At 44.1% G+C, this 24899-nt stretch overlaps 1 protein-coding gene across 5 annotated transcripts in view; it reads left to right on the top strand.

Annotated features, from left to right (window-relative positions):
• The first annotated feature begins 9039 nt into the window (after positions 1-9039).
• Positions 9040-24899, top strand: part of dpysl4 (dihydropyrimidinase like 4) — a 37195-nt gene continuing 21335 nt past the window's right edge. For 2 of the 5 annotated variants that reach the window (XM_036960071.1, XM_036960070.1), the window contains exons 1-4: positions 10038-10389; positions 17300-17388; positions 18073-18257; positions 24438-24602. In XM_036960071.1, the coding sequence (XP_036815966.1) occupies positions 10351-10389; positions 17300-17388; positions 18073-18257; positions 24438-24602 (478 nt within the window). In that variant the 5' untranslated portion in view covers positions 10038-10350. Of the gene's footprint in view, positions 9511-10030; positions 10411-17299; positions 17389-18072; positions 18258-24437; positions 24603-24899 lie in introns of those variants that run through there. The other 3 variants (XM_036960067.1, XM_036960068.1, XM_036960069.1) reach the window with 3 other exon arrangements.

The raw sequence follows: 24899 nt of genomic DNA, 5'->3' as shown, positions 1-24899 counted from the left end.
ATTCCTTATTTAACAGTGGTGCTGTTTCCCCTAGTGTAGATTCCTTATTTAACAGTGGTGCTGTTTCCCCTAGTGTAGATTCCATGTTTAAGTGGTGCTGTTTCCACTAGTGTAGATTCCATGTGTAACAGTGGTGCTGTTTCTCCTAGTGTAGATTCCATCTGTAACAGTGGTGCTGTTTCTCCTAGTGTAGATTCCATGTGTAACAGTGGTACTGTTTCTCCTAGTGTAGATTCCATGTTGAACAGTGGAGCTGTTTCCCCTAGTGTAGATTCCATGTTTACCAGTGGTGCTGTTTCTCCTAGTGTAGATTCCTTATTTAACAGTGGTGCTGTTTCTCCTAGTGTAGATTATATGTTGAACAGTGGAGCTGTTTCCCCTAGTGTAGATTCCATGTTTAAGTGGTGCTGTTTCCCCTAGTGTAGATTCCATGTTTAACAGTGGTGCTGTTTCTCCTAGTGTAGATTCCATGTTTACCAGTGGTGCTGTTTCCCCTAGTGTAGATTCCATGTGTAAGTGGTGCTGTTTCTCCTAGTGTAGATTCCATGTTTAAGTGGTGCTGTTTCCCCTAGTGTAGATTCCTTATTTAACAGTGGTGCTGTTTCCCCTAGTGTAGATTCCATGTTTAACAGTGGTGCTGTTTCCCCTAGTGTAGATTCCATGTTTAAGTGGTGCTGTTTCCCCTAGTGTAGATTCCATGTTTAAGTGGTGCTGTTTCTCCTAGTGTAGATTCCATGTTTACCAGTGGTGCTGTTTCCCCTAGTGTAGATTCCATGTTTAAGTGGTGCTGTTTCTCCTAGTGTAGATTCCATGTGTAACAGTGGTGTTGTTTCCCCTAGTGTAGATTCCATGTTTAAGTGGTGCTGTTTCTCCTAGTGTAGATTCCATGTTTACCAGTGGTGCTGTTTCCCCTAGTGTAGATTCCATGTTTAAGTGGTGCTGTTTCTCCTAGTGTAGATTCCATGTTTAACAGTGGTGTTGTTTCCCCTAGTGTAGATTCCATGTTTAAGTGGTGCTGTTTCTCCTAGTGTAGATTCCATGTTGAACAGTGGAGCTGTTTCCCCTAGTGTAGATTCCATGTTTACCAGTGGTGCTGTTTCCCCTAGTGTAGATTCCATGTGTAAGTGGTGCTGTTTCTCCTAGTGTAGATTCCATGTTTAAGTGGTGCTGTTTCCCCTAGTGTAGATTCCTTATTTAACAGTGGTGCTGTTTCCCCTAGTGTAGATTCCATGTTTAACAGTGGTGCTGTTTCCCCTAGTGTAGATTCCTTATTTAACAGTGGTGCTGTTTCTCCTAGTGTAGATTATATGTTGAACAGTGGAGCTGTTTCCCCTAGTGTAGATTCCATGTTTAAGTGGTGCTGTTTCCCCTAGTGTAGATTCCATGTTTAACAGTGGTGCTGTTTCTCCTAGTGTAGATTCCATGTTTACCAGTGGTGCTGTTTCCCCTAGTGTAGATTCCATGTGTAAGTGGTGCTGTTTCTCCTAGTGTAGATTCCATGTTTAAGTGGTGCTGTTTCCCCTAGTGTAGATTCCTTATTTAACAGTGGTGCTGTTTCCCCTAGTGTAGATTCCATGTTTAACAGTGGTGCTGTTTCCCCTAGTGTAGATTCCATGTTTAAGTGGTGCTGTTTCCCCTAGTGTAGATTCCATGTTTAAGTGGTGCTGTTTCTCCTAGTGTAGATTCCATGTTTACCAGTGGTGCTGTTTCCCCTAGTGTAGATTCCATGTTTAAGTGGTGCTGTTTCTCCTAGTGTAGATTCCATGTGTAACAGTGGTGTTGTTTCCCCTAGTGTAGATTCCATGTTTAAGTGGTGCTGTTTCTCCTAGTGTAGATTCCATGTTTACCAGTGGTGCTGTTTCCCCTAGTGTAGATTCCATGTTTAAGTGGTGCTGTTTCTCCTAGTGTAGATTCCATGTTTAACAGTGGTGTTGTTTCCCCTAGTGTAGATTCCATGTTTAAGTGGTGCTGTTTCCACTAGTGTAGATTCCATGTGTAACAGTGGTGCTGTTTCTCCTAGTGTAGATTCCATCTGTAACAGTGGTGCTGTTTCCACTAGTGTAGATTCCATGTGTAACAGTGGTGCTGTTTCTCCTAGTGTAGATTCCATCTGTAACAGTGGTGCTGTTTCTCCTAGTGTAGATTCCATGTGTAACAGTGGTACTGTTTCTCCTAGTGTAGATTCCATGTTGAACAGTGGAGCTGTTTCCCCTAGTGTAGATTCCATGTTTACCAGTGGTGCTGTTTCTCCTAGTGTAGATTCCTTATTTAACAGTGGTGCTGTTTCTCCTAGTGTAGATTATATGTTGAACAGTGGAGCTGTTTCCCCTAGTGTAGATTCCATGTTTAAGTGGTGCTGTTTCCCCTAGTGTAGATTCCATGTTTAACAGTGGTGCTGTTTCTCCTAGTGTAGATTCCATGTTTACCAGTGGTGCTGTTTCCCCTAGTGTAGATTCCATGTGAAAGTGGTGCTGTTTCTCCTAGTGTAGATTCCATGTTTAAGTGGTGCTGTTTCCCCTAGTGTAGATTCCTTATTTAACAGTGGTGCTGTTTCCCCTAGTGTAGATTCCATGTTTAACAGTGGTGCTGTTTCCCCTAGTGTAGATTCCATGTTTAAGTGGTGCTGTTTCCCCTAGTGTAGATTCCATGTTTAAGTGGTGCTGTTTCTCCTAGTGTAGATTCCATGTTTACCAGTGGTGCTGTTTCCCCTAGTGTAGATTCCATGTTTAAGTGGTGCTGTTTCTCCTAGTGTAGATTCCATGTTTAACAGTGGTGTTGTTTCCCCTAGTGTAGATTCCATGTTTAAGTGGTGATGTTTCCCCTAGTGTAGATTCCATGTTTAAGTGGTGTTTTTTCCCCTAGTGTAGATGCCATGTGTAACAGTGGTGCTGTTTCTCCTAGTGTAGATTCCATGTTTAACAGTGGTGCTGTTTCCCCTAGTGTAGATTCCTTATTTAACAGTGGTGCTGTTTCCCCTAGTGTAGATTCCTTATTTAACAGTGGTGCTGCTTCCCCTAGTGTAGATTCCATGTTTAAGTGGTGCTGTTTCCCCTAGTGTAGATTCAATGTTTAAGTGGTGCTGTTTCCCCTAGTGTAGATTCCATGTTTATGTGGTGCTGTTTCTCCTAGTGTAGATTCCATGTTTAAGTGGTGTTGTTTCCCCTAGTGTAGATTCCATGTTTAAGTGGTGCTGTTTCCCCTAGTGTAGATTCCTTATTTAACAGTGGTGCTGTTTCCCCTAGTGTAGATTCCTTATTTAACAGTGGTGCTGTTTCCCCTAGCGTAGATTCCTTATTTAACAGTGGTGCTGTTTCTCCTAGTGTAGATTCCTTATTTAACAGTGGTGCTGTTTCCCCTAGTGTAGATTCCTTATTTAACAGTGGTGCTGTTTCTCCTAGTGTAGATTCCTAATTTAACAGTGGTGCTGTTTCCCCTAGTGTAGATTCCTTATTTAACAGTGGTGCTGTTTCTCCTAGTGTAGATTCCTAATTTAACAGTGGTGCTGTTTCTCCTAGTGTAGATTCCATGTTTAAGTGGTGCTGTTTCTCCTAGTGTAGATTCCATGTGTAACAGTGGTGCTGTTTCCCCTAGTGTAGATTCCTAATTTAACAGTGGTGCTGTTTCCCCTAGTGTAGATTCCTTATTTAACAGTGGTGCTGTTTCTCCTAGTGTAGATTCCATGTGTAACAGTGGTGCTGTTTCCCCTAGTGTAGATTCCTAATTTAACAGTGGTGCTGTTTCCCCTAGTGTAGATTCCTTATTTAACAGTGGTGCTGTTTCTCCTAGTGTAGATTCCATGTTTAAGTGGTGCTGTTTCTCCTAGTGTAGATTCCATGTGTAACAGTGGTGCTGTTTCCCCTAGTGTAGATTCCTAATTTAACAGTGGTGCTGTTTCTCCTAGTGTAGATTCCATGTGTAACAGTGGTGCTGTTTCCCCTAGTGTAGATTCCTAATTTAACAGTGGTGCTGTTTCTCCTAGTGTAGATTCCATGTTTAAGTGGTGCTGTTTCTCCTAGTGTAGATTCCATGTGTAACAGTGGTGCTGTTTCCCCTAGTGTAGATTCCTTATTTAACAGTGGTGCTGTTTCCCCTAGTGTAGATTCCTTATTTAACAGTGGTGCTGTTTCCCCTAGTGTAGATTCCATGTTTAAGTGGTGCTGTTTCCACTAGTGTAGATTCCATGTGTAACAGTGGTGCTGTTTCTCCTAGTGTAGATTCCATCTGTAACAGTGGTGCTGTTTCTCCTAGTGTAGATTCCATGTGTAACAGTGGTACTGTTTCTCCTAGTGTAGATTCCATGTTGAACAGTGGAGCTGTTTCCCCTAGTGTAGATTCCATGTTTACCAGTGGTGCTGTTTCTCCTAGTGTAGATTCCTTATTTAACAGTGGTGCTGTTTCTCCTAGTGTAGATTATATGTTGAACAGTGGAGCTGTTTCCCCTAGTGTAGATTCCATGTTTAAGTGGTGCTGTTTCCCCTAGTGTAGATTCCATGTTTAACAGTGGTGCTGTTTCTCCTAGTGTAGATTCCATGTTTACCAGTGGTGCTGTTTCCCCTAGTGTAGATTCCATGTGTAAGTGGTGCTGTTTCTCCTAGTGTAGATTCCATGTTTAAGTGGTGCTGTTTCCCCTAGTGTAGATTCCTTATTTAACAGTGGTGCTGTTTCCCCTAGTGTAGATTCCATGTTTAACAGTGGTGCTGTTTCCCCTAGTGTAGATTCCATGTTTAAGTGGTGCTGTTTCCCCTAGTGTAGATTCCATGTTTAAGTGGTGCTGTTTCTCCTAGTGTAGATTCCATGTTTACCAGTGGTGCTGTTTCCCCTAGTGTAGATTCCATGTTTAAGTGGTGCTGTTTCTCCTAGTGTAGATTCCATGTGTAACAGTGGTGTTGTTTCCCCTAGTGTAGATTCCATGTTTAAGTGGTGCTGTTTCTCCTAGTGTAGATTCCATGTTTACCAGTGGTGCTGTTTCCCCTAGTGTAGATTCCATGTTTAAGTGGTGCTGTTTCTCCTAGTGTAGATTCCATGTTTAACAGTGGTGTTGTTTCCCCTAGTGTAGATTCCATGTTTAAGTGGTGCTGTTTCTCCTAGTGTAGATTCCATGTTGAACAGTGGAGCTGTTTCCCCTAGTGTAGATTCCATGTTTACCAGTGGTGCTGTTTCTCCTAGTGTAGATTCCTTATTTAACAGTGGTGCTGTTTCTCCTAGTGTAGATTATATGTTGAACAGTGGAGCTGTTTCCCCTAGTGTAGATTCCATGTTTAAGTGGTGCTGTTTCCCCTAGTGTAGATTCCATGTTTAACAGTGGTGCTGTTTCTCCTAGTGTAGATTCCATGTTTACCAGTGGTGCTGTTTCCCCTAGTGTAGATTCCATGTGTAAGTGGTGCTGTTTCTCCTAGTGTAGATTCCATGTTTAAGTGGTGCTGTTTCCCCTAGTGTAGATTCCTTATTTAACAGTGGTGCTGTTTCCCCTAGTGTAGATTCCATGTTTAACAGTGGTGCTGTTTCCCCTAGTGTAGATTCCATGTTTAAGTGGTGCTGTTTCCCCTAGTGTAGATTCCATGTTTAAGTGGTGCTGTTTCTCCTAGTGTAGATTCCATGTTTACCAGTGGTGCTGTTTCCCCTAGTGTAGATTCCATGTTTAAGTGGTGCTGTTTCTCCTAGTGTAGATTCCATGTGTAACAGTGGTGTTGTTTCCCCTAGTGTAGATTCCATGTTTAAGTGGTGCTGTTTCTCCTAGTGTAGATTCCATGTTTACCAGTGGTGCTGTTTCCCCTAGTGTAGATTCCATGTTTAAGTGGTGCTGTTTCTCCTAGTGTAGATTCCATGTTTAACAGTGGTGTTGTTTCCCCTAGTGTAGATTCCATGTTTAAGTGGTGCTGTTTCTCCTAGTGTAGATGCCATGTGTAACAGTGGTGCTGTTTCTCCTAGTGTAGATTCCATGTTTAACAGTGGTGCTGTTTCCCCTAGTGTAGATTCCTTATTTAACAGTGGTGCTGTTTCCCCTAGTGTAGATTCCTTATTTAACAGTGGTGCTGCTTCCCCTAGTGTAGATTCCATGTTTAAGTGGTGCTGTTTCCCCTAGTGTAGATTCAATGTTTAAGTGGTGCTGTTTCCCCTAGTGTAGATTCCATGTTTATGTGGTGCTGTTTCTCCTAGTGTAGATTCCATGTTTAAGTGGTGTTGTTTCCCCTAGTGTAGATTCCATGTTTAAGTGGTGTTGTTTCCCCTAGTGTAGATTCCATGTTTAAGTGGTGATGTTTCTCCTAGTGTAGATTCCATGTGTAACAGTGGTGCTGTTTCCCCTAGCGTAGATTCCATGTTTAAGTGGTGCTGTTTCCCCTAGTGTAGATTCCATGTTTAAGTGGTGCTGTTTCCCCTAGTGTAGATTCCATGTTTAACAGTGGTGCTGTTTCCCCTAGCGTAGATTCCATGTTTAAGTGGTGCTGTTTCCCCTAGTGTAGATTCCATCTGTAACAGTGGTGCTGTTTCTCCTAGTGTAGATTCCATGTGTAACAGTGGTGCTGTTTCTCCTAGTGTAGATTCCATGTTTAAGTGGTGCTGTTTCCACTAGTGTAGATTCCATGTTTAAGTGGTGCTGTTTCTCCTAGTGTAGATTCCATGTTTAAGTGGTGCAGTTTCCACTAGTGTAGATTCCATGTTTAAGTGGTGCTGTTTCCCCTAGTGTAGATTCCATGTTTAAGTGGTGCTGTTTCTCCTAGTGTAGATTCCATGTTTAAGTGGTGCTGTTTCCCCTAGTGTAGATTCCATGTGTAACAGTGGTGCTGTTTCCCCTAGTGTAGATTCCATGTTTAAGTGGTGCTGTTTCCCCTAGTGTAGATTCCATGTTTAAGTGGTGCTGTTTCCCCTAGTGTAGATTCCATGTTTAAGTGGTGCTGTTTCCCCTAGTGTAGATTCCATGTTTAAGTGGTGCTGTTTCCCCTAGTGTAGATTCCATGTTTAAGTGGTGCTGTTTCCCCTAGTGTAGATTCCATGTTTAAGTGATGCTGTTTCCCCTAGTGTAGATTCCATGTTTAAGTGATGCTGTTTCCCCTAGTGTAGATTCCATGTTTAAGTGGTGCTGTTTCCCCTAGTGTATATTGCATCTCTATACCCTGGTGAAGACAGCTTGTCTGGCGAAACGTTGGATATCAGGTTATTAAATTATTACATCTGAGCTCCTAAAGTGTGCGGCTCTCCATTTAATTTTTCAACAGATTCCATCTTTAATAACAGGCAGTTAGCGTCATAGTGGGATGGAATCCACAGCCCTAACACAGTATGACCTCTGTGAGAGAATCCACAGTCCTAACACAATAAGACCTCTAATAGGAGAGAATCCACAGTCCTAACACAGTATGACATCTAATATGAGAGAATCCACCACCCTAACACAGTATGACCTCTGTGAGAGAATCCACAGCCCTAACACAGTATGACATCTAATATGAGAGAATCCACAGTCCTAACACAGTATGACATCTAATATAAGAGAATCCACCACCCTAACACAGTATGACCTCTGTGAGAGAATCCACAGCCCTAACACAGTATGACATCTAATATGAGAGAATCCACAGTCCTAACACAGTATGACATCTAATATGAGAGAATCCACCACCCTAACACAGTATGACCTATGTGAGATAATCCACAGTCCTAACACAATATGACATCTAATAGGAGAGAATCCACAGCCCTAACACAGTATGACCTCTGTGAGAGAACCCACAGCCGTAACACAGTATGTCCTCTAACAGGAGAGAAGCTAGTGGCGAGGAGGTGTAGAGAGAGGTGGAGGAATGTTTTTGTTAAATGTAGGTCTCTGCCATAGGGCATCTCAGAAAACATGCAGACTCTCTCAGCCACACTGTGACCTCACATGCACTAATGTCTAAGACTAATACGCAGTTACCCCACAGCCATGCCCGCTCATTGTGATGATGTCTAAGACATGGAAGTGTGTGTGGGGGGGGGGGGGGGGGCTGCTGTCTTTTTTGTTAGCTTGTTGAGTCTGTGTCTACATGACTCTAACCCTCACCTTAGATGTTTAAGTAGTTAGGTTGTTTACACGGGAACGTTAATGATCAAATCATGTTTGAATGTTGTGTGTCAGGGAAAGGCATCTTCGATGGGGGTGGAGCCACACATGTTTATATCAGGACAAATGAACAACGGGAAGCTACAGAAGCTAAATGCCCATAAATGAGTTCAGAGTTCGTTTTGATATTTCAACCTGCGTGTCCTGATCGTGTCTGTTGTGGATGGACAAAATCAACATGCGCGCGATGGCGCACGCGAATGCGCCCCGGCTAGTGTGCATGTGATACTTAATGTGCCTCAATTCTACACTTTGCCATGGGGCATAGAGAAAATGTTACATCTTAAATCTTAAAGCAACTTTGCTGCAATTGTATATTGTGTCCCATGGCGCATTGAGAAGATTTAACAATTGTATAACTAATTTCATGCAATTCTACTAATTTTGCAGAGAAAAATGTTTGCAGGTTTTTTTAAATATAATATCTGAGTGACTAACAAAATCAATGGTCGGTTATTTGACCATGATTACTAGAAGTTTAGATAGTCTAGCCAGCTAACTTAGTATGTCATGTAAACCAGTCATCCAGCGGGTGCCACGGGCAAAACACAACCGCATTCAGCGTTAAGTGATCTGAGTGAGCATTCAAGTGTGTAGGCTAACTACACCCCCCCCCCCCCCCTCCCCACATTCTCAGACATTTGTGAATTATTATTCAACAAATGACAGTATGTCATCGTTTCCATTACAGTAATTAGCGTCTCGGCGTGGAAGTTGAAGAATCCCGATTGGATTTCACTGATGGCGATGAACCCATATCAAGATTTCATGCCGATGAGAACAAGACCTCCCGTAGTTCCCCTGGTCGCCTGTCATATCTTTCTCCCAGTAAGAGTATTGTACTGTGGTTATTTCAGGACCACGCCCCAGTGGACAGCTCCTCTAGTCACTTGACTAACCAAGTCCGCTGCTATAGTAGGGCTACTTAAAAGGGGAATTAACTCCTAGGTTTTACTTGGGACAACTTTGGATATTTTTCACAAACGTTTTAATTTCTTTCTTTCTGAGAATAAGAATAGTTATTGGCCATGGCAGAGAGGAAACTTCTCCCAAGAGATAGTGACGATGAAGGGTCGTTGCTGTCTAGACTGGGGACAGACAGCCCGAAACCCAGGGTCAAATTCGGCGGCATGTTCTGCAACGTGGAAGGCGCTTATGAGAATAAAACGTTAAATTTTGAGTCGTACAACAGCAGCCCCCAGTCTGTGAGACGGCACGTTAAGATTAAGAACGAGGAGAAATGCTGGTCAGATACTTTCAGTGACACCGGGAGTGTGAGTAACTTCTCGTCGGTCAGTGAGACCAGACCAAGTGGAGACAGAGCAGTTGGGACCGAAACCGGCTCCTCCCGGGGTCAAATCGTTTACCAGACTGGACCTGGACAAAACTGTGAGCACAATGGAAAACGGGAGGTAAATCCACACCTCACAGATTTATTTTCCCCAGCTGAAGATATGTTATATTGTGCGGTGCCTGAATTGACAACATGTCAAAAGTCAATTTACAAATCAGATATTTTTTCCTCTCCGTGTTTTGGACGTATATCTTTATGGAGGAAGTTAACCTAACACAATCTAATTGATATGTAATTAATTGATCAAGTATAGCCCAGGCTATGTTTAGGCTATTCTAAGCTAGACCAATGTTTAGCCTATAGGAGCTGTCCCAATGGGCATGGCACTGAAATGACCATTATTCTGCCCATTGGTTGCCCATGGCCTAAAGAAAGAGATCTCACAATTGTATCTGTGATTTCAACACCTGGCTACTCCCACTGGTAACAGGCTCCGAGTTTTATCAAGAACACGAGTTTTAAGTGGCCACTAAATTATTGTGGCTGTGTAGGGCAAAAGCCTGCCAGGATGCCTGCCTAGCCCCTATTAGCGTTAGGATGTGTGATGCCAGCCATTAGCCGGTAGGATGTGATGTGTCTGGAATATTAAACGAGCAGATGGTGCGCGAGGCAGCCGGATGTATTGTTGAAGGGAGGGCTCTGACTGGTGCGCGACAGCACTAACAAAGTAATAGTAACCTAGAACATATTGTTTCTATTATTTTTGTCGGTATATTCCTATATTCACACGATCTGACCAGTAGGATAGTGTAAGTTAGACTACAGAAATTGGCTCCGACGACGGATTTTATTAAAGCGAGGAAATAGGCTACCAAGCGGTGATAAATCCGTTTCTAGTATTCTTTGAAACGTCGGGAATCAAAGCTCTGCCTCCCAGTGAACCGCTACACCGGACGGCATGTCTTACCAAGGCAAGAAGAACATTCCCCGTTTGTCGGTAGGCACTCCTCGTTCATCGGTAGGTATACGTTTGTCGGTAGGCACTCCTCGTTCATCGGTAGGTATACGTTTGTCGGTAGGCACTCCTCGTTCATCGGTAGGTATACGTTTGTCGGTAGGCACTCCTCGTTCATCGGTAGGTATATACTTTTTGTCGGTAGGCACTCCTCGTTCATCGGTAGGCACTCCTCGTTCATCGGTAGGTATATACGTTTTGTCGGTAGGCACTCCTCGTTCATCGGTAGGTATATACGTTTTGTCGCCCCACACACCGGTATTATTTATCGATTGCAACGAGAAAAAGGTAACCTAAATGGTGTGATAAATCGTATTTGAATCATCTTTCTTCTATACACCCCTCACACGCACGCAACTACCGGCTACTGCTTTAGCCTACTGACTTCACAATGTCAAAGCCCGAACAAGATCCTCTCTTGGCATCGAATGTCTGTTCCGTCCTGGTAGGACGTTTTCTCGCTGCAAATACAAGTAAAACACACAGAGGCTATATAATATAGGCGAACAATAAATTGTAGTGAATTGATCATGGCGGCGCCGGCCGCTATGGACTGATCAGAGGGCTGTCTCGAATTGTCGCATGTCCCCACATTTCAGTCAGTGATTTAATTTAATGGCATGCAGAATCCGGCCAAATAATACATTTGAATTGCATATAATATCGTCCAATAAATGTTTTCCATTGAAAAGACTCAACAAAGACCTCGAACGTCTCAGAGATGCATTTCTAAGTGCCCACGACAGCCTATATCGTTAACCATCAAACCATGGACATCTTGCAGCCGAAACGGTCTTGTCTGAGACTCCGAGAGCCTCTATGTCTCCTGCTAAAGGTTTCCCCTTGTCGTTAAAACGGGACAGATGCATCCATGCGGAGGAAGGGAGCACACAGTTGTGTGTACGCTATAGCAACAGAGACAGGGCGTAGTTAGTGAAGCCACACTGAATCCTATTTTCTTCCGGGCAATTTGACACAGTGGTCTGGCTGATGCAAAGCCTACACAGTACAGGGCCGCTCCTTTAACCAGCATGACCCACATTCTCCTCCTTTGGAATCATTCTCTCCATTTTTGACGAGCAGCAGTTGAATATAAAGCCATTAAAAAGGCTACATGACTAAAATCAATACAGAGATTAAGACTGCCATAATTCCTAACTGTAACCAAAAGACCCGTGTGAGAGAAATGATAACTGTTCCCCGGTTACACTCTTTCTGTATGGGAGGCACTGATGGTAGCTTACTGTCTGTTCTTCTGGGGCCGTGTCTGTCTATCTGCCTGTCGTTCTGTGTCTCTACCTGCCTGCCTGTCTGCATGTAGGCCTGTCTGCCCGTACGCCCATGTGTCTGTCTGTCCGTCTGTCCATCCATCAGTCTGTCTACCAGTCACATTCTAAAAAAAAATCTGCGTTAAAAACAACACAGGGTAAAAATCGGACAGAATACACATGGTATTATTTTTGACCCAGCCAATTGAGCACTTAGTTAGGTTATTGAGCTATGACCCATTGGGTCAGATCAGAAAACTGGAGGTATGGATTAGTAGGGGGCGTGGCTTTCAGATAGTTATTTTAGGCCACCCGTGAGAGTAAATGTCATTCCGATCATCTGTTCTGTTGTCTTGTCGACACGTATTTAGGTTAAGCATAGACACTTTTGAAGTTTAACGAGACTTACACAAAATGAGTGCCACAGGTGCATATGCAAATCCCAATGTTGGGATAGTTACCACTTCGTTATGATATTTAAATAATCATGTTATTACCTGTATATTAAAATATGCAATGTTAAAAAAAATTTGAAGGACATTTTTAATTAGCAGTGTACAAAACATAACATGATGAACAGGAATGACATTTACTCTTTCGGAATGGTCAACAAGACCTATCTGAAAGCCATGCCCCCAATAGGCCATACTTCCTGAAAATAGCATGACAATAAAAACCCATTCGATGGTTAAATTAACCCATGTTTAGGTCATCCAAAGGCATTTGCCTATTAGGGGGGCATGGTTTTCAGAGTTATTTTTGACCACCCGTAAGAGTAAATGTCATTCTTATTTGTCATGTTGAGTTTGTACACTGCAAATTTAAATTATCCTTCAATATTTTTGCCTATTACATATTTTATTATAAATGTAATTATATTATTATTTAAATATGTTAACAAATCTGTAACAAGCCATAGGCGCAATAAGGACCTCATACTCTTGTGTAAGCCTTATTAAAGCCCCAGAAGTGTCAGTGCTCAACATTAACACGTGTTGACAAGACAACAGAACAGATGGACTGGAATGACATTTACTCTCCCAGTGTTCTGATCTGACCCGATGGATCACAGCTCAGTAACCCTGCATCAACAACCCAACCTGGTTCTTCTTAAAGAAAAATAATGGGTTTTTTTGTGACCCAACTGGCTGAGTCATAATAACCCAATGTGTGTTCTGTCCAATAGTTACCCAAATGGGGTTGTTTTTATCCCAGATATTTTTTAGAGTGCAATGTTTTTTTGTCAACCAGTAGCAGCAGTAACTCTGAACCTAAACTGTGAAGTCCTAGAGTGTAGCCCTCTGGTGTCCCTCTGGTGTCCTGGCTCTCTGTGGATCTGTCACTTTACATTATGCCTTCACTGTTGTCTTTCCCAACAGGGTCTCTCTGCCCCTAAACTCACTGAGAACCTCTGTCTGTCTGTCTGTCTGTCTGGTCTGGTCTGGTCTGGTCTGGTCTGGTCTGGTCTGGTCTGGTCTTGTCTGTCTTGTCTGTCTTTGTTAACAGGGTCTCTCTCCATCTAAACTCACTGAGAACCTCATTGTTAACAGGGTCTCTCTCCATCTAAACTCACTGAGAACCTCATTGTTAACAGGGTCTCTCTCCATCTAAACTCACTGAGAACCTCATTGTTAACAGGGTCTCTCTCCATCTAAACTCACTGAGATCCTCATTGTTAACAGGGTCTCTCTCCATCTAAACTCACTGAGAACCTCATTGTTAACAGGGTCTCTCTCCATCTAAACTCACTGAGAACCTCATTGTTAACAGGGTCTCTCTCCATCTAAACTCACTGAGAACCTCATTGTTAACAGGGTCTCTCTCCATCTAAACTCACTGAGAACCTCATTGTTAACAGGGTCTCTCTCCATCTAAACTCACTGAGAACCTCATTGTTAACAGGGTCTCTCTCCATCTAAACTCACTGAGAACCTCATTGTTAACAGGGTCTCTCTCCATCTAAACTCACTGAGAACCTCATTGTTAACAGGGTCTCTCTCCATCTAAACTCACTGAGAACCTCATTGTTAACAGGGTCTCTCTCCATCTAAACTCACTGAGAACCTCATTGTTAACAGGGTCTCTCTCCATCTAAACTCACTGAGAACCTCATTGTTAACAGGGTCTCTCTCCATCTAAACTCACTGAGAACCTCATTGTTAACAGGGTCTCTCTCCATCTAAACTCACTGAGAACCTCATTGTTAACAGGGTCTCTCTCCATCCACTGGTAAAGGATCCACCACTGCTAGGTCTATGGATCAGCTAGTTTACATCAGGCCTATATTATAATATTGTATTAGTGCTAACTAAAGTATTGTGCTACTGTTTATACACACTACATTCACTCCCCGTTGACTTTGTCCTATGACTGATGTGATCATAGTGTAAACTGAGTGCATGGTGGCAGTAGCAGAGGCAGTACTAGCTGGTAGAGGAACAGCCTTTAGCGAGGGCATTGTAGTTCCCTCTCCTTGTTTGAGACCCCGTGCCAAGGGAGAGGAGAGAGGGGAGGGGAGAGAGTGACTGGGGCTAGAGCTGGGGGAGAAGGGAGAGGAGAGAGGGGAGGGGAGAGAGTGACTGGGGCTAGAGCTGGGGGAGAAGGGAGAGGAGAGAGGGGAGGGGAGAGAGTGACTGGGGCTAGAGCTGGGGGAGAAGGGAGAGGAGAGAGGGGAGGGGAGAGAGTGACTGGGGCTAGAGCTGGGGGAGAAGGGAAAGGAGAGAGGGGAGTGACTGGAGCTAGATTGGAGTATGGGGAGAGGGGCTGGTGGAGGGCGGTTATGGTGGCTGGTAGGAAGCAGGGGCTGGGCCTAGACGCTGGAGGTCTGGTGGGTGGTAGAGGTCTGGTGGGTGGTGGTGGTCTGGTGGGTGGTGGAGGTCTGGTGGGTGGTGGTGGTCTGGTGGGTGGTGGTGGTCTGGTGGGTGGTGGAGGTCTGGTGGGTGGTGGTGGCCTGGTGGGTGGTGGTGGTCTGGTGAGTGGTGGTGGTCTGGTGAGTGGTGGTGGGAGGATGCTACTGATGATTGCTTATAATGAACTCAGCTGACTCCTGCAACATGCTGCTTTTTACTGCCAGTGTAGCTTCTACAGTGTAGCTTCTACAGTATAGCTTCTACAGCATGTAGCTTCTACAGCATGTAGTGTAGCCTCTACAGGGTAGCTTGTGCAGTTTAGCTTCTTCAGTATAGCTTATACAGTGTAGCTTATGCAGTGTAGCTTATACAGTGTAGCTTTTGCAGTGTAGCTTCTGCAGTGTAGCTTATGCAGTGTAGCTTCTGCCGTGTAGCTTCTGCCGTGTAGCTTCTGCCGTGTAGATTCTGCCGTGTAGATTCTGCCGTGTAGATTCTGTCGTGTAATTTATGCAGTGTAGCTTATGTAGTGTAGCTTATGTAGTGTAGCTTATATAGTGTAGCTTATGCAATGTAGCTTATGCAGTGTGTCTTATACAGTGTAGCTTCACCAGTGTAGCTTCTGCAGTGTAGCTTCTGCAGTGTAGCTTCCGCAGTGTGGCTTCCGCACTGTAGCTTCTACTGTGTAGCGTCTGCAGTGTAGCTTATACAGTGTAGCGTCACCAGTATAGCTTATACAGTGTAGCTTATACAGTGTAGCTGCTACAGTGTAGCTTCTGCAGTGTAGCTTACACAGTGTAGCTTCACCAGTGTAGCTTCTACAGTATGCAGTGTAGCTCCTGCAGTGTAGCTTCTATAGTGTAGCTTCTACAGTATACAGTGTAGCTTCTACAGTATATAGTGTAGCTTCTACAGTGTAGCTTCTATAGTGTAGCTTATGCAGTGTAGCTTATACAGTATACAGTGTAGCTTATACAGTGTAGCTTCTATAGTGTAGCTTCTACAGTATACAGTGTAGCTTCTACAGTATATAGTGTAGCTTCTACAGTGTAGCTTCTATAGTGTAGCTTATGCAGTGTAGCTTATACAGTATACAGTGTAGCTTATACAGTGTTGCTTCTATAGTGTAGCTTCTGCAGTGTAGTTTATGCAGTGTAGCTTATACAGTGTACCCTACACTGTGTCATTTGTGTGTACAGTCCATTTCTGTACTATTAGCACAGAGAGAAAAGCATTATTTGACATGTGGACAGTCAAACACAGAGAACCCTGAATCACGTTGATGCTAAATCCCTTTGGATGTTACTGAATGCACTTTACACTTTTTATGCTGGGCAGCATTTCTCTCCTGGACTCATTCAACCCTCCATATAAACAAACACACACACACGCAAGCACGCACACACAGCGAGACACACACACACACACACACACACACAAACACACACACACGCACGCACGCACGCACGCACGCACGCACGCACACATACGCACAGCGAGACACACACACACGCACGCACGCACGCACGCACGCACACAGAGAGAGACACGCACGCACGCACACAGAGAGAGACACACACACACACACACACACACACACTGTAATAATTAGAGATGTTTATGATTAGAAGACATTCATTATCATTTCCACTTCTCCTCTCATGGCTCGTTGATGTTTAAACCCCCTGGCCTTAGTTCAACAAACACTTGTCTGGTCTTAGCAGCACCGCCCCTACTGATAGCTGCACTGCCCCTACTGATAGCTGCTCTGCCCCTACTGATAGCTGCTCTGCCCCTACTGATAGCTGCACTGCCCCTGCTGATAGCAGCACCTCCCCTACTGATAGCTGCTTTAGTATACTTGTCTGGTCTTAGCAGCACTGCCCCTACTGATAGCAGCACCGCCCCTACTGATAGCAGCACCGCCCCTACTGATAGCAGCACCTCCCCTACTGATAGCAGCACCTCCCCTACTGATGGCAGCACCTCCCCTACTGATAGCAGCACCTCCCCTACTGATGGCAGCACCTCCCCTACTGATAGCAGCACCTCCCCTACTGATGGCAGCACCTCCCCTACTGATAGCAGCACCTCCCCTACTGATGGCAGCACCTCCCCTACTGATAGCAGCACCTCCCCTACTGATGGCAGCACCTCCCCTACTGATAGCAGCACCGCCCCTACTGATAGCAGCACCTCCCCTACTGATAGCAGCACCTCCCCTACTGATGGCAGCACCTCCCCTACTGATAGCAGCACCTCCCCTACTGATGGCAGCACCGCCCCTACTGATAGCTGCACTGCCCCTACTGATAGCTGCTCTGCCCCTACTGATAGCTGCTCTGCCCCTACTGATAGCTGCACTGCCCCTGCTGATAGCAGCACCTCCCCTACTGATAGCTGCTTTAGTATACTTGTCTGGTCTTAGCAGCACTGCCCCTACTGATAGCAGCACCGCCCCTACTGATAGCAGCACCGCCCCTACTGATAGCAGCACCTCCCCTACTGATAGCAGCACCTCCCCTACTGATGGCAGCACCTCCCCTACTGATAGCAGCACCTCCCCTACTGATGGCAGCACCGCCCCTACTGATAGCAGCACTGCCCCTACTGATAGCTGCTTTAGTACACTTGTCTTTATATGACTGAGACATGTGGTTGTCTCCCCAAGCTACCTTAAGGTGATGGTACTACCTGTCAGTTCCTGTGTGTTGAATCACTAACATGTAAAGGTGTATTTGTGTTCCTCGCTGCTGTTGATGGTTCCTGTGTCTCCAGACTGATCGCCTCATTATCAAAGGAGGAAAGATCGTTAATGACGACCAGTCGTTCTACGCAGACATCTATGTGGAGGATGGCACCATCAAGTAAGAAGTTACTGTTAACACACACACACACACACAGATACACACACACACACACACACACACACACACACACACACACACACACACACACACACAGATACACACATACAGACGTCTATGTGGAGGATGGCATCATCAAGTAAGAAGTTACTGTTAACACACACACACACACACACACACACACACACACACACACACACACACACACAGAGAGACACGTCTATGTGGAGGATGGCTTCATCAAGTAAGATGTTACTGTTAACACACACACACACACACACACACACACACACACACACACACACACACACACACACACACACACAGACAGATTGACACACATACATACAGACAAAGACACAGACAGAGACACAGAGGCAGACAGACATATAGACACAGGCAGACAGACAGACAGGCAGACAGAGAGGCAGACAGACATATAGATACAGGCAGACGGAGAGGCAGACAGACATAACGACACAGGCAGACAGAGAGACAAAGAGACAGACAGACAGAGAGGTAGATGGAGAGGCAGACAGACAGAGAGGCAGACAGAGAGGCAGATGGACATATAGACACAGGCAGACAGACAGGCAGACAGAGAAGGGAGACAGACACACAAACTGTTGTTGCTGTTAAAATGTGACCATTGTCCTGTACCATGGCCTGTGTCCTCCTCACCAGGCAGATCGGTGAGAACCTTTTAGTTCCAGGAGGGGTGAAGACAGTTGATGCCTACGGACACATCGTGATCCCCGGTGGCATCGATGTGAACACCAGCCTCCAGACCTCCCAGCTGGGAATGAGCCCTTCAGATGACTTCTACCACGGGACCAAGGCTGCCCTGGCAGGGGGCACCACCATGATCAGTAGGGTTCCTCTATTATCCTGCTGACCCTAACCCTAACCTTAACTAACCCTAACTAACCCTAACCTTAATTAACCCTAACTAACCCTAACTAACCTTAACTAACCCTAACTTTAACTAACCCTAACTAACCTCAAATAACCCTAACTAACCTTAACTAACCCTTACTAACCCTAACCTTAACTAACCCTAACTAACCTTAACTAACCCCAACCTTAACTAACCCTAACCTTAACTAACCCTAACTAACCCTAACCTTAACTAACCCTAACCTTAACTAACCCTAACCTTAACTACCCATAACTAACCTTAACTAACCCAAACCTCAACTAAACCTAACTAACCCTAACTAACTCTAACCTTAACTAACCCAAACCTCAACTAACCCTATCTAACCCTAACTAACCCTAACTAACTCTAACCTTAACTAACCCTATCTAACCCTATCTAACCCTAACTAACTCTAACTAACCTTAACTAACCCAAACCTCAACTAACCCTATCTAACCCTAACTAACCCTAACTAACTCTAACCTTAACTAACCCTATCTAACCCTATCTAACCCTAACTAACTCTAACTAACCTTAACTAACCCAAACCTCAACTAACCCTATCTAACCCTAACTAACCCTAACTAACCCTAACTAACTCTAACCTTAACTAACCCAAACCTCAACTAACCCTATCTAACCCTAACTAACTCTAACTAACCTCAACTAACCCTATCTAACCCTAACTAACCCTAACTAACTCTAACCTTAACTAACCCTATCTAACCCTATCTAACCCTAACTAACTCTAACTAACCTTAACTAACCCAAACCTCAACTAACCCTATCTAACCCTAACTAACCCTAACTAACCCTAACTAACTCTAACCTTAACTAACCCAAACCTCAACTAACCCTATCTAACCCTAACTAACCCTAACTAACCCTAACTAACTCTAACCTTAACAAACCCAAACCTCAACTAACCCTAACTAACTCTAACCTTAACAAACCCAAACCTCAACTAACCCTATCTAACCCTAACTAACCCTAACTAACTCTAACCTTAACAAACCCAAACCTCAACTAACCCTATCTAACCCTAACTAACCCTAACTAACTCTAACCTTAACAAACCCAAACCTCAACTAACCCTAACTAACCTCAACTAACCCTATCTAACCCTATCTAACCCTAACTAACCTAAACTAACCCTAACTAACCTCAACTAACCCTATCTAACCCTAACTAACCTTAACTAACCCAAACCTCAACTAACCCTATCTAACCTTAACTAACCCTAACCTTAACTAACCCTATCTAACCCTAACTAACCCTATCTAACCCTAACTAACTCTAACCTTAACTAACCCAAACCTCAACTAACCCTATCTAACCCTAACTAACTCTAACCTTAACAAACCCAAACCTCAACTAACCCTATCTAACCCTAACTAACCCTAACTAACTCTAACCTTAACTAACCCAAACCTCAACTAACCCTATCTAACCCTATCTAACCCTAACTAACCCTAACTAACTCTAACCTTAACTAACCCAAACCTCAACTAACCCTAACTAACCCTAACTAACCCTAACTAACTCTAACCTTAACTAACCCAAACCTCAACTAACCCTATCTAACCCTAACTAACTCTAACCTTAACTAACCCAAACCTCAACTAACCCTATCTAACCCTATCTAACCCTAACTAACTCTAACCTTAACTAACCCAAACCTCAACTAACCCTAACTAACCCTAACTAACTCTAACCTTAACTAACCCAAACCTCAACTAACCCTATCTAACCCTATCTAACCCTAACTAACTCTAACCTTAACTAACCCAAACCTCAACTAACCCTATCTAACCCTAACTAACTCTAACCTTAACTAACCCAAACCTCAACTAACCCTATCTAACCCTATCTAACCCTATCTAACCCTAACTAACTCTAACCTTAACTAACCCAAACCTCAACTAACCCTATCTAACCCTAACTAACTCTAACCTTAACTAACCCAAACCTCAACTAACCCTATCTAACCCTAACTAACTCTAACCTTAACTAACCCAAACCTCAACTAACCCTATCTAACCCTAACTAACTCTAACCTTAACTAACCCAAACCTCAACTAACCCTATCTAACCCTAACTAACTCTAACCTTAACTAACCCAAACCTCAACTAACCCTATCTAACCCTATCTAACCCTAACTAACTCTAACCTTAACTAACCCAAACCTCAACTAACCCTATCTAACCCTATCTAACCCTAACTAACCCTAACTAACTCTAACCTTAACTAACCCAAACCTCAACTAACCCTATCTAACCCTAACTAACTCTAACCTTAACTAACCCTATCTAACCCTAACTAACCCTATCTAACCCTATCTAACCCTAACTAACCCTATCTAACCCTAACTAACTCTAACCTTAACTAACCCTATCTAACCCTAACTAACCCTATCTAACCCTAACTAACCCTATCTAACCCTAACTAACTCTAACCTTAACTAACCCTATCTAACCCTAACTAACCCTATCTAACTCTAACCTTAACTAACCCAAACCTCAACTAACCCTATCTAACCCTAACTAACTCTAACCTTAACTAACCCTATCTAACCCTAACTAACCCTATCTAACCCTAACTAACCCTATCTAACCCTAACTAACCCTATCTAACCCTAACTAACCCTATCTAACCCTAACTAACTCTAACCTTAACTAACCCTATCTAACCATAACTAACCCTATCTAACCCTAACTAACCCTATCTAACCCTAACTAACCCTATCTAACCCTAACTAACTCTAACCTTAACTAACCCTATCTAACCCTAACTAACCCTATCTAACCCTAACTAACCCTAACTAACTCTAACCTTAACTAACCCTATCTAACCCTATCTAACCCTATCTAACTCTAACCTTAACTAACCCAAACCTCAACTAACCCTATCTAACCCTAACTAACTCTAACCTTAACTAACCCAAACCTCAACTAACCCTATCTAACCCTAACTAACTCTAACCTTAACTGACCCAAACCTCAACTAACCCTATCTAACCCTAACTAACCCTATCTAACCCTAACTAACCCTATCTAACCCTAACTAACCCAAACCTCAACTAACCCTATCTAACCCTAACTAACTCTAACCTTAACTAACCCAAACCTCAACTAACCCTATCTAACCCTAACTAACCCTATCTAACCCTAACTAACCCTATCTAACCCTAACTAACCCTATCTAACCCTAACTAACTCTAACCTTAACTAACCCTATCTAACCCTAACTAACTCTAACCCTAACTAACCCTATCTAACCCTAACCTTAAAACCTCTTAAGGATCTGGGTATTTGACATACCCAAATCTAACTGCCTGTAGTTCAGGCCCTGAAGCAAGGATATGTATATTCTTGGTACCATTTGAAAGGAAACACTTGAAGTTTGTGAAAATGTGAAGGAAATGTGGGAAAATATAACACAATAGATCTGGTAAAAGATAGTACAAAGAAAATACAAGATACATGGCCCCATTCATTCTTTCCTTTACACGGATCAGTCGTCCTGGACCCTTTGGAAAAAAAACAGCCCCAAAGCATGATGTTTCCACCCCCATGCTTCACAGTAGGTATGGTGTTCTTTGAATGCAACTCAGCATTCTTTGTCCTCCAAACACGACGAGATGAGTTTTTACCAAAAAGTTATATTTTGGTTTTATCTGACCATATGACATTCTCCCAATCTTCTTCTGGATCATCCAAATGCTCTCTAGCAAACTTCAGACGGGCCTGGTCATGTACTGGCTTAAGCAGGGGGACACGTCTGGCACTGCAGGATTTGAGTCCCTGGCGGCGTAGTGTGTTACTGATGGTAGGCTTTGTTACTTTGGTCCCAGCTCTCTGCAGGTCATTCACTAGGTCGCCCCGTGTGGTTCTGGGATTTTTGCTCACCGTTCTTGTGATCATTTTGACCCCACGGGGTGAAATCTTGCGTGGAGCCCCAGATCGAGGGAGATTGCTCCCACAGTTGATTTCCTCAAACCAAGCTGCTTGCCTATTGCAGATTCAGTCTTCCCAGCCTGGTGCAGGTCTACAATTTTGTTTCTGGTGTTCTTTGACAGCTCTCTGGTCTTGGCCATAGTGGAGTTTGGAGTGTGACTGTTTGAGTTTGTGGACAGGTGTCTTTTATACTGATAACAAGTTCAAACAGGTGCCATTAATACAGGTAACGAGTGGAGTACAGAGGAGCCTCTTAAAGAAGAAGTTACAGGTCTGTGAGAGCCAGAAATCTTGCTTGTTTGTAGGTGACTAAATACTTATTTTCCACCATAATTTGCAAATAAATTCATTAAAAATCCTACAATGTGATTTTCTGGAATTTTTTTTCTCATTTTGTCTGTCATAGTTGAAGTGTATCTATGATGATAATTACAGGCCTCTCTCGTCTTTTTAAGTGGGAGAACTTGCATAATTGGTGGCTGACTAAATACTTTTTTCCCCCCACTGTATTATACAGGGAAAGGGAGGGAGGAGGGGGTGGTACAGGGAGAGAGAGGTGGTTTAGGGAGAGGGGGGAGGTGGAACAGGGAGAGGGATGGAGGGAGGTGGAACAGGGAAAGAGGGGTGGTATAGAGAGAGGGAGGGAGGTGGAACAGGGAGAGGGATGGAGGGAGGTGGAACAGGGAGAGGGATGGAGGTGGTATAGGGAGAGGGAGGGGTAGGGCAGCTGCCTCTGGGTCAGATCAGAGGGAGACAATTTGTGTTCCTTTGTGGCAGCGAGTGAGACAGACTGGGGGGGGGGGGGGGGGACAGAGGAGAGCTGGAGGAGAGCATGTCTGAGTGCTGCCGTTAGATCATCTGAAACCGGGTCACGCTATCCCAGCCTGTCAGAGAGACTTTACTCTGAACTCTTTACCCTTAAACCGTCCCCCTGCTCCTATTGGATCTGTGTAAACAGCAGCACAGACCCCATACGGCTGTTATGTGAGCTGTGTTTTTAGGGATGGAACATTGGAGGAAATATCAGCCTGATGTTTTTAATGGATACTGCTGTGACTTTGCGTCGTCTACGTTATTCGTGAATCATCATCGATCTTGAATGAAAGAAACTGAGTTGAAGTTCTCTGCTCAGTGTGTGGTTTCCTCTCTCCCCTGTCAGTCCCATAGTTGACCCTGTCCTCCTCTTCTTCTCTCCTGTCCTATAGTTGACCCTGTCCTCCTCTTCTTATCTCCTGTCCTATAGTTGACCCTGTCCTCCTCTTCTTCTCTCCTGTCCTATAGTTGACCTGGTCCTCTTCTTCTCTCCTGTCCTATAGTTGACCCTGTCCTCCTCTTCTTCTCTCCTGTCCTATAGTTGACCTGGTCCTCTTCTTCTCTCCTGTCCTATAGTTGACCTGGTCCTCTTGTTCTCTCCTGTCCTATAGTTGACCTGGTCCTCTTGTTCTCTCCTGTCCTATAGTTGACCTGGTCCTCCTCTTCTTCTCTCCTGTCCTATAGTTGACCTGGTCTTCTTCTTCTCTCCTGTCCTCTAGTTGACCTGGTCTTCTTCTTCTCTCCTTTCCTATAGTTGACCTGGTCCTCTTCTTCTTCTCTCCTGTCCTCTCGTTGACCTGGTCTTCTTCTTCTCTCCTGTCCTCTAGTTGACCTGGTCTTCTTCTTCTCTACTTGACCTGGTCTTATTCTTCTCTCCTTTCCTATAGTTGACCTGGTCCTCTTCTTCTTCTCTCCTGTCCTCTAGTTGACCTGGTCTTCTTCTTCTCTCCTGTCCTATAGTTGACCCTGTCCTCCTCTTCTTCTCTCCTGTCCTATAGTTGACCTGGTCCTCTTCTTCTCTCCTGTCCTATAGTTGACCTGGTCCTCTTCTTCTCTCCTGTCCTATAGTTGACCTAGTCCTCCTCTTCTTCTCTCCTGTCCTATAGTTGACCTGGTCCTCCTCTTCTTCTCTCCTGTCCTATAGTTGACCTGGTCCTCCTCTTCTTCTCTCCTGTCCTCTAGTTGACCTGGTCTTCTTCTTCTCTCCTTTCCTATAGTTGACCTGGTCCTCTTCTTCTTCTCTCCTGTCCTCTAGTTGACCTGGTCTTCTTCTTCTCTCCTGTCCTCTAGTTGACCTGGTCTTCTTCTTATCTCCTGTCCTATAGTTGACCTGGTCCTCTTCTTCTCTCCTGTCCTATAGTTGACCATGTGGTCCCCGAGCCTGGTGCCAGCCTCCTGGGGGCCTACGACCAGTGGAAGGACATAGCAGACAGGGGGTCCTGCTGTGATTACTCCCTCCACATGGACATCACCCGCTGGCACGACGGACTCTTTGAAGAGATGGAGAGTCTGGTGAAGAATAAAGGTATTGTTTCAGGATGTTCTGGATCTACCTGTGTAGATAGTACCTGATGTTCTGGATCTACCTGTGTAGATAGTACCTGATGTTCTGGATCTACCTGTGTAGATAGTACCTGATGTTCTGGATCTACCTGTGTAGATAGTACCTGTTTCTGTCTTCAAATCTCAATCTGTCTGACACAAAACCACCCAATATGACTCTTAAATCATTTCCCTACCATATAACTACTAGATGAGCATCTAAGATGATATTAGCTTGTGTAAAAATAACTTTGAAAGGGGTCAGGTCCAGCTTTTAATG

This window comes from Oncorhynchus mykiss, chromosome 23 (genome assembly GCF_013265735.2).
Source record: "Oncorhynchus mykiss isolate Arlee chromosome 23, USDA_OmykA_1.1, whole genome shotgun sequence".
Classification (NCBI taxonomy): Eukaryota; Metazoa; Chordata; class Actinopteri; order Salmoniformes; family Salmonidae; genus Oncorhynchus; species Oncorhynchus mykiss.
The sequence above is the reverse complement of the archived record's forward strand: the minus strand, read 5'-3'. Positions and strand labels throughout refer to the sequence as shown.